Source organism: Phoenix dactylifera, chromosome 11 (assembly GCF_051530095.1).
Source record: "Phoenix dactylifera cultivar Ajwa chromosome 11, Ajwa_hap1_PhDact_Kaust_v1.1, whole genome shotgun sequence".
Classification (NCBI taxonomy): Eukaryota; Viridiplantae; Streptophyta; class Magnoliopsida; order Arecales; family Arecaceae; genus Phoenix; species Phoenix dactylifera.
Window position 1 is genome coordinate 9,774,173 of NC_143200.1, and position 10,720 is coordinate 9,784,892.

Below are 10,720 nucleotides of genomic sequence, written 5' to 3' on the forward strand. Positions count from 1 at the left end.
GAATAGGAATTATCATAGCGTGTGGCCACATTAACCGAGCCAACAATAGTGTCAAAGGCAGAGTTGTGTTGTTCAAGCCTCAGTTCGAAGTGAAGTAAATGGCCAAACATGTCTTCTAAAGGCATTGCATCAGTGCGTGTGGTGATAGAGGTTACAAGAGCATCATAGGTAGAATCCAGACCTCCAAGGAGATAAGAGGTGATTTCATGGTCTTGCAAAGGTTGTCCAATAGCAGCCAAGGTATTGGAGAGAGATTTTACCTTTTGGAAATAATCAGATATGGAGAGACTTCCTTTTTTGATGGTGGAAAGTTGGGCCCGAATCAGTAGCACACGAGCCTTGGAATGAGAGGAGAACATTCGTTCCAAGGCTATCCAGACATCGTGTGCGGTGGTTATGCCCACCATATGAGCGAGGATGCTTTCGGACAATGATGATACTAAAGTACTCAGAACAATCTGATCTTGTTCAAACCAGGTGCAATAGTTTGGATTAAGAACCTCGTTTGGTGCAGCGGAAGACGATGCAGCAATGGGGTTGGGCACATACATAGGAGGAAAAGAGATGGTCCCATCAACATAGCCATAAAGGCGTTGGCCTCGCAAATAGGGGATGACTTGTGCTTTCCACAAGAGATAATTGTCCTTGGTGAGTTTGACTGTCACCAAGCTTTGGATATTAACAGGGATAGTGGAGGTTGGAGTGGTGAAGGTTGCAGTTGTTTCGGAGGCCATTGAAAAAAAAAAAATTGACAGTGGTCACGAAAAGCTCTGATACCATAAAAGAGAAAGAAGATATTGCAAAACTCTCATGCCAACTTAGTAGAGAGACTCGGCTTTATATAGTCTGAACGTAAATCTGTTGATTACATTTGAAAATGAAAAAACTATTGTTTACAAGGAATGTATACCAGAATTTCTATAATTATGGAAAAATGTGATTTGGTTTGACATCCTACAATCATGGGTAATAGGGAGGAGATTGTGCCTTGACTGAGGATGCTTTAACCGAATCCAAATCTTGAGAATTTTGAATTTTGAATTTTGAATTTGATCCTCATGGAGGAGATCGTGCCTTGATTGAGGATGCCTTAATTGAAACCAAATCTAAACCCAAATCTGGAGGATTTTAAATTTTGAATTTGATCCTCATGGAGGAGATCGTGCCTTGACCGAGGATGCCTTAATTGAATCCAAATCTGGAGGATTTTGAATTTGATCCTTATCAAAGGACATGGTTTAAGCCAGCTATATGGTCACAACTAGTGGATACCCAACTTCTATAACTTGAGATCTTTTGAAAAAAAATTAATGTTAGAAACAAAGCTAACCACATGATCATGTTTGAGCACTATTTTTTATATCAAGAGTATATCTCCTCTTAATTCTTATGGTGATGACTGATGGTCTCAAAATGGTTATACTCTTAATCGATCCAAGATGGATTGTCTACAAGGTACCATATAACAAGCATCCTTAGAGGACTTGCTTATATGGGAGGATCTTTAAGGCTGCAATTGTAAATTTGAACTAACCCTATCAACTGATGAAGATCAAGATACTAGCTTAAGGTCATTACTAGCGCCCCATAGCACTTTTATATTGATGTCATGTTGTGATTCACAAAAAGCAATACTTGGACACAAGCTGATTGGCTTCTCGAGTTAAATTTCTGAGTTACATAGCACCGCTCTTTCGAAGAAATGCTTTACCCGTTGCTTTTGTAATATAGATAATCCGTATAGTAAGACCCTTCTTACCAATCTAAACGTTTCCAATGTTATGCACCTAGGTCATACGGCTTCAATTCATCCATCTTTGTTCTTTATTCTGCGCAAACAACGACCGTTTGACCTTTTCTTTGTATTTATTGCATTTGGTGGAATATGTCTTTGGATTCCTAGTGCTTTCTTTTTTTTTGTTTGTTTTTTTGACTTGGAGGTGTAATAAATAGATACCATGTGGAGAGATGATTAGTACAAAGCAAAATTTAATGACTCTCTAATACCTCGATTATCTCCTCATGGCACAACCTCATTTAAAAACCAATCCCCTCTTTCCGCGTTCATGAGGAAACGAGAGGCAACTGAGGGGGCATTCCGGCATCACGTCCAACGAATGGGACGCCACGGCATCCCGGACTTCTTCCAGTCAGGAATATCTCCTGTGAGGGCAGAAGAATTTGATTCGATTAGGTTTTACTTTGAGATAAAAACAAAAAGGAAGTTCCATCTTCAAACGAGGCACAAGATCTTTTCCTTGCCTTTCCTTTTTTAATCTTCTAACCATCTGTCCTATTCACAGTCAAAGTTTTAGCGGCCAAGCACTTTGTTGAACTTGGAAACCTGGGAATCTGGTCATCACGTAGAACAACTGTTATGACGTTAACATGGACCACGGTACTGGGTCCTACCTCGCCAATACTTCGATGGTCCTCTGCCACGCCACGACAATAGGGACGGCTGCAATTTGACACAATAGCAATCATATGTGGCCAAGGTTCCAGTTGTCCCCACGTAGACGTGAAAATGAAGAAACAACTTAAACTAATGAGGAGATGTCACGGCCTCCCTTTGGTTGGTATTGATGGGACCAAAGCCACGTCAGGCAAGACATGCCATAACCAATGTTAGAAGTGTACGCTGTATCAGGAATCAGGATTTACATGTACGTCTCAATATTGTGTCTACTAATGAGACCCGGCTACATAAAAGAAAAAAAATTCACCCAGCTACTATTATTATTGGAACTAGACACAAAATATATTAATAATTCAAAAATAATAACTTTAAAATTTTTATCGCATAATTAATTAATACTTAAAAAAATATACTTAAGGCAATTTACAAGCAAAATATTTTCAATAAATATGGAGGGAGTGATATAAATTTTACCAACTCTAATAATCTTTTCTTTGTCGTTGTCGTCAAAGGTGATCATCACTCCTTTTTTTCTTTCAAAGAAAATAAATTAAGATTCATCCCATATTATATGTCTAGAGTACTCATTGTTCAAGTACCATTATCTTTTTGCTCCATGGGCTACTGAACACGCTTGCAACATAGAATTTAAGCTTTTATTTTATATACCCAAACTCTTTTAGATTCTTGCATATTAGCAATTATGGTTTCTTTTGGAACCTAATTTTTTTTTTTTGATAGCTACTTTACCACTTAATATATTTATTCGATTATTGCAGGTAAAGTGCTTGTGGCCAGTTTGTTCACATTTAAAATATATTATCTTTCTTGTTTGGTTATTTGAGGATTTGATAAATATTTTCTTAAAAATTTTTTGTTTCAACAAAAGATTGTAGCTAAATCCAGCTTTATCAAAAACAGCTTGTTGGTTATCATGAATCTTATTTTATTTTTCAGAACTTAAGATAAATCTTTCAACAAAAGATTTTAATTTATTTACCTTTTTACTTAAGTTCTGATTTTCTGGTAGTAAAGTTTGTTTTTCTTTTGATAAACTTCATTTTCATTTGAAAGGGTTTGATTTTTCACTTTTAATTCTTTATTCTTTAAACTTAGCTTTTTAAACTCATCTACTAAATCATAAAAAACATCCTGAAGTTCATCAAAAGTGAGATCATTCAAAGGTTCAGAACTTACCTCATCTTCATGAACCATGAGGCATAGGTTGGCTGTTTCTTGGATTTCCTCTTCTGAGCTCAATTCGTCGTTGCCACTCCAAGTAGAGACCGTGGCTTTCTCCTTTGGCTTTTTTGAGTTTTTCTAAAATGTTCTAGTTTCTTACATTCATAGCACACCAATGGTTGCTCTTTATCTTTCTTTTTGCTCACCTCTCCCTTAGCCAAAGGTCTTCTTCCTTACCATTTTTTCTTATAGACCTTCTAAATTATCTTGTAATGAGGGCCACTTTTTTATCACCTTTTGAGCTGTCTGATTCTTCGCTCTCTTTCTCTTCTTGAGCAACTACTTAAGAGTAAGGGTTCTTATTTTCTTTGATTCTTCTTGTTCTAGGTTCTGCTTCATAGATAGGTCATGAGTCATCAGCGAACCTAGCAGTTTTTCTAGAGAAAGGGCGTTTAGGTCCTTTACTTCTTGAATGGTTGTGACTTTAGCCTCCCACATTCTCGGCAATGACCTGAGAATCTTTTTCACTAGATCATTGTTAGTATATGATTTTTAAGACATTTAAGACCATTAATGATATTAGTGAAGCAAGTAAACATATCAGAAATTGACTCACTGGACTCCATTCTAAATAGTTCATAATTATGTACAAGCATATTAATTTTAGATTCTTTAACCTAGCTAGTGCCTTTATGAGTTACTTCCAGCTTATTTTAGATTTTTTTAGTAGACAAGCAAGTAGATATTCGATTAAATTCATTAGCATCTAAGGAGCAATATAAAATATTCATGGCCTTAGCATTTAGCTGAGCCATCTTTTTATCTAATTCATCCTATTCTCCTTTGGGTTTGCAAATAGACACGCCATCAATTATTTTTGTGAGTGTGTGAGGACCATATCCTACGATATTCTACATATTGTAGTCAAATGCTTGAATAAAAATACGCATGTGTGCTTTCCAAAAAGTGCAGTTTGTGCCTACAAATAAAGGTCTCTTTGCAGATTGTCTCTAGACAAGAGAGATACCAACAGAGGCTGTTATAGATCTTTAACTCTTGATGGTTAGGCCAATAAATGGCTTGAGTACCATGCTCTGATATCACTTGTTGCCCAGCTATGCAGCCGAAGAGGGGGGTGAATTGGATTTTTCAAAAACTTTAGCTAATAATGCAGTAGAATTAAATATTTAACAGATATATATTAATTTCAGCAAATAAACACTAAGTACATATGCAGAAAATTAATGTTAGAAAATAACCAAGGAAAACACAAGACTGGCCTTCTTTCGCCAAACTCCATGACTGAGTATGGCGACTGCGTGGAGCCTTGCTAGAGCTTTGATGGCAAGAAGGATGAGTAGGCACTGTCAGATCTTCATCTCGGCCTTTGTTACAAGCATCCTACTGCTATTGCTGAGAGGTGGCTGACCCATGCATGTGTTGAATTGTAGTAGCTAGCATCTGGACTTGTTGTACGAGTAATTGGAATTGCATAGAAGTTACCGTCGGGGCCTCCTGTGGCTCTAGCGGTGTTGGAGCCCTCCATGGGCTCTACAAAGAGCCATGGACTCTTCGGGCGCATTCATTTGGGCATTGGAAGGTGTTGGTTTTGCCTTTCGAGACTTCATGGTGATTGATATATGAGACCTCCTGTAGTAGGACGGACTCTTCCTCTAGCGCCAATTTGTTGCTGTTGGGAATAGACCTGTCCTAGGCACCAAACAAGTGAAGTGTTGGTGCTGGAGGTCTCAGCAATCGACTGTTTGGATTGTGTTGGGTTGGAACTTGATGCGGACGACTGTTACCGAAATACTGATCCACGACCATGCTCCGACCTAAAATAGCACAAACAAGGAAGTCCTCTTACCAGAGTGTGTCTAGCGGGGACCGTCTGATGCCTAAGTCAGGACGAGACTCAGAGAACAAAAGAAGTTTCTCAGTAGTATATCACGGTACCCAAGAACTTATCTGAAAGGTCCTACGGAGAGTTGGTTGTATAGAATAAGGCAAGAGCCTGTTGCCATGAAATTTAGGCACGTAAATCGGCCATGATTGGTAGGCCTTCGAACATTTTGAATATTGGGCACTGCCATTTGTTACATAGATCACGCCCCGTATGTTAGGTCGGTGTGATTTTGGAGATCGCTTAGAATCTTGGCTATAGTGTTGCCAATTTTATGGGGCTTTTGAAATTTGAACTTGGCTGCACACTTCCAGGTGTGCCAAGTGGCTGGCCCTGGCCGGTGGCAGGCTAGCTTCGTGGCGAGTTTTGGTTGAACAGCCCCTCGCATGGGCTGTGGTCGGTTTTGATGCATATCAGATTCCATCATAAATAATGTTTTGTAGGGATGGCAATCATGTCAATCGGACCAAATATGGATCGGGTTGGATTCAAGATAAATCAAAAATTTGTCATTCCAAATTTAATCTATTTATAAAATAGATCAAATATTTAAATCCAAATTTGACTATTTTATTAAACAGATAATCTAACCTTATCTACAGCAAGTTGAGGTTTATCAAATGAGTTAAATGGTTAAACATTGCCAACCCTAGTGTTTTGAGATATAAAAGTCTGAAGAGCGGCAGCAGCCTCGTGCCTTCGAGATAGCTTAGGAGTCCGGGTTCCTGAAAAGTTTATTTCTGAAGACTACTCATAATCATTAGTCATAAATTTGTCAATCGCATTTAGGAAAGGCGTGAGGGGAAAATTAGAAGCAAACCAAGTTTATTCTCGAATATACTAGGAGACCAACATTAGAGAAGTTTATTAGCCTACACTATGAAGTGCTTCCATTCTGGAACAACATAGGCAGCTCATATTCCTTCTTGCTGCAAATAGTAATATAAACTCTGAAAGCTGAGATCTGGCCAATTATTCCCTCTAACATTCTTTAGTCAATCGAATCCCATTGTTGATTATTATGCACATTGATCACCACCTCTTGAAGAAATGAAGCTTAAGGGTGAGGAATTATAAATGCTGAATGTATCCACAATGTAGCTTTCCAACCATTTTGCGTCTTCTAGTTTATCTGTCATGTTCCGTGGACCTAATTAGCAGATTATCTGGCCATCAATGAAAGAGGCTCCTACTCTGTCAATGACGCAACAGGGAACAGCACGTCCAATTAGAATTATTATGTCTACCGAGAATAGTCTGCAAACTTGTTTGGAAAGGTCAGCACAATCTAGAAAAATATGTTAACTTGGAAATTATAGTTCTCCATTCAGTGTCTCATTTATGATATCACCACGAGATATTTGATTCATCACAATGTAGATCCTAGAAATACTCTGCTTGAAATCATTTGTCTTCCTCTAGGGAATAAGGAATAAGTACATTTTAGAGAAAGCAAGAAGTAATGTATGGTGTTCTTGGAACAGTCATTAATTATATATTATGTGCTTGAGAATCTGTTAAAATTTTTGGACATCTACTCGTACGTGCAACTTCTGGGTAATACTCATGATGCACACAAATGAACTAATACCATTTTCATTGACTAAATTCAATATACCATGAATTGCATGTATAATTCATGCGTGACTCATCAAATATTAGGAGAAACTAGCTAAAAGATCAATTTATGTCCATCAGACGTCATCTTTCCCTATATATGTGTCTTATGTTCATTTTAGCGATTATATATTGTGCTAGTGTGTATTTGTTTCCAGCAAGGAGAGATATATTTGCTCAATAATGATAATGATAATATATATAAAAAAAATTATTGAGCTAGAGTACATGGTAAACTTAAACAATTCATGTAAATAGGAGATTCTCTTTTTCATTTTCGTCGTTTCTTAATTTACTTTGCTTGCTAGAGATCTTAATATGCAACATGCATTTGAATGTGGGCAGGGCCAGGCTGGGGGCGTTATTACGTTGGTCCGATTCAATTCCTGGTGTGCTATGGTGCAGTTGTTGCCTGTACGCTATTGGGAGGCCAAACAATGAAGGTTGGTTAACTCACTCCTAATTTAGATTCATGTTATTCAGTGAAGTAGGAAGAGTTTGAATTAGCTTAAAGCTAGCATTTCTTGATGAATCCCTGCTTATAAGTGGTATTCAGTCCATATACTTGATATCGAGACCAAATGGGATGGCAAAGCTTTATGAATTTGTAGTCGTCTTCGGGGCCTTCATGCTGATTCTAGCACAGATCCCGTCGTTTCACTCCTTGAGACACATCAATCTGGTATCCCTCATGCTTTGCCTTGCCTACAGTGCTGCCACCACCGCAGGCTCCATCTATGCAGGTTGGCTCTTGTTATACCATTCGCTGGCACTCACTCATGAGGAATTGATGATATGCTTCCTTTCAGTCAAATGAATAAAAGCCTGCAGAAATGTTGCATATATTTTGATTAAAGAGAATTTATCACAGGACACTCGGCCCGTGCACCACCAAAGGACTACTCACTTTCAGGCAACAGCCAAGACCGAGTCTTTGGTGCATTCAGTGCTATCGCCATCATCGCGACCACCTACGGGAACGGGATCATTCCAGAAATACAGGTAAGTTACCTTTCTAGGCCCTCATCCTCAGTGAATTCTGGTAATTGAGATAGCCCATGTAAAGTCTTCTGCTAGTAGTATTAGTTAAACCAAGGTTGGATTCACCTTCATCAGGGATGAGGCAGGCACTGAGGGAATTCTGTGCCCAATGTGTAGTCCAATGCTGTCTGTAGGTCTAATCTACAAAGAGAGAGGGTTATCTAACAATATGCACGCTGGTTTATCTGACATTAAATTGCAGGCAACAGCTGCTCCTCCTGTGAAAGGAAAGATGTTCAAGGGCCTGTGTCTCTGCTACGCAGTCGTCGTAACTACATTCTTCAGCGTCGCAGTGTCAGGGTACTGGGCCTTCGGCAACCAAGCAGAAGGCACTATTCTTAGCAACTTCATTGTTGGTGACACCACTCTAGTCCCCAAGTGGTTCCTCGTGATGACGAATGTCTTCACCCTCCTCCAACTTGCTGCTGTGGGACTGGTATGTAATGACATGCCCAGAAAAGACCAAGTTAGTCCATGCTAATTTCCTGCATCACAAAAAAATATTTTGAGTCAACTGTCTCCATGGATGGAATGCAGGTCTATTTGCAGCCGACAAATGAGATGCTTGAAGGCCTGTTTTCAGACCCAAAGATGGATCAGTACTCTGCTCGAAATGTCGTGCCGAGGCTAATCTTTCGGTCACTATCCATGGTCATAGCAACAACCCTTGCAGCCATGCTCCCCTTCTTTGGAGACATCAATGCAGTTATTGGGGCTTTCGGATTTTTACCTCTAGATTTTGTGATCCCAGCAGTTCTATACAACATCACTTTCAGGCCATCTAGAAGAGGCCTGCTGTTTTGGATGAATGCTACTATATCCATCGTCTTCTCGGCACTGGCAGTGTTGGGGTCTATCGCTGCTGTTCGGCAGATTGCTTTGGATGCGAAGAACTACAAATTGTTTGCCAATGTGTGAACAGGAGTAGGAAAAGGGAATATTCATCCGCATTACTCAGCCTCAATCTCGATCGCCCCGTTGCATGCAATCTGTGCCCTATGAAAGAGACAACAAGGCAAGGGCAATCCATTTCAGACTGCCAATTTGCAACACAATCCTACTAGCTAATATTCTTGTATTCGGATTAATGGTGCAAAAATTTTGTACGTTCTCCTAGCTGCTACACTTAGATTGATAAAAGATATATAGTTAATTTTGTTTGCACCCATGGGGACAGTCAAATGCACCTGGATGCTTAAAATTGGTGATTAATGTAGAGAAATATTATTTGATTAATTAAGTTCAAACAAAAGAATAAAACCTTGGGGTGTAACTTGGAGTCATTGCTTATAAGCATCTAGGGTTGCCGTCCTCTGTTCAGAAGTTGGGACTAATTGGGAGGTTTGACATCAAGTTAGCAAGATGGAATAATAAAATGCTGTGCACTGGGAACCGGCTAGTCATGCTCAATACTGTGCTAACTTCCTTGCCGTTGTATTTCATGTCCATATTTAAGCTTCCAACCTGGGTAATATAGAGAATACATGGAATCAAACGTGGCTTTTTCTGGAATGGGGAAAGAAGGCCTCTGGCTTATATTATTTGGTTGCTTGGGATGCTGTGTGTAAGTCTAGGAAGGAGCGAGCCTTAGGAGTTGAGAAAGAGTTTAATATGACTGTTCTCTACAGGTGGTGTTGGAGGTATTTCAGGAAGTCTCCGTGGAGAGATATTATAAAGAAGTATTTACGATAGGAGTGTGGTCCGAGTAGTAAAACATCCGTTCGATCCTTTTACCCCAGTTTGGGGAGGTACAGTCAAATCAGCAAACCCGCTTTGAAGCAGATTGGTAGTCTCTATTTGAGGTCCTTATTTCGAGGGCCATGGGAGAGTCATATTGTCATGCCCCCGATCCGAGATCACGAGCCAGAGGTCATAGCAATTGCCGCACACTCATAGAAAACTCTCTCCACAAATATGTAAAGCATCGTAACATGATATCATAAATATGCAGCGTAACAACTTAACTAATAATATACAATCTTTATTTCATTAACTAACTCAACTTACAATATCTGATCACAATTCTAACATTAGTCTAAAATAATACATAATTTAAATAAACTCTAGTCTAAGATAACTTATACCACAATTCTTCTAGCCACTCTCTTATATTGAATAACTCCGGTATGCTAGTCCTCTGAATCTGTAAAACAAAAAAAGAAATTGTATAATGAGCTAGATAGCCCAGTAAGCAATGAACACTTTAACTAGATAAATTAAACAATAAAACAATAATAATATATTGAAATTAAGCATGCAAATATATTGATTCAAACCCAAATCGATACGCTATCCAGTCACTTCAAATTTCGAATCTTGTTTCATAAATCAATTATTGTTCAAATCATCAAGTTCATCTTGATAGCCATGAGCTATGACCAGATTTATATCCTGTAACTGGGCCAGGATATGAGCTTATCAAAGTACCAACGTACAACCCCTATTAGCAGGGTATCGATATGCCAATGTATAACCTCCACTAGCAGGGTGTCGATATGCCAACTTATAACCCCCATTAGCAGGGTGTCGATATGCCAACGAATAACCTCCATTGGCAT

General features: G+C 38.9%; 1 protein-coding gene across 2 annotated transcripts in view; it reads left to right on the top strand.

Moving 5' to 3' along the window:
* Positions 1-9,422, top strand: part of LOC103697929 (Transmembrane amino acid transporter family protein) — a 28,409-nt gene extending 18,987 nt beyond the window's left edge. For both annotated transcript variants that reach the window (XM_088706774.1, XM_039118338.2), the window contains 5 exons: positions 7,467-7,564; positions 7,678-7,864; positions 7,993-8,123; positions 8,365-8,598; positions 8,700-9,422. In XM_088706774.1, coding sequence (XP_088562900.1) covers positions 7,467-7,564; positions 7,678-7,864; positions 7,993-8,123; positions 8,365-8,598; positions 8,700-9,080 — 1,031 coding nt within the window. In that variant the 3' untranslated portion in view covers positions 9,081-9,422. The remainder of the gene's footprint in view (positions 1-7,466; positions 7,565-7,677; positions 7,865-7,992; positions 8,124-8,364; positions 8,599-8,699) is intronic.
* The last annotated feature ends 1,298 nt before the right edge of the window (positions 9,423-10,720 follow it).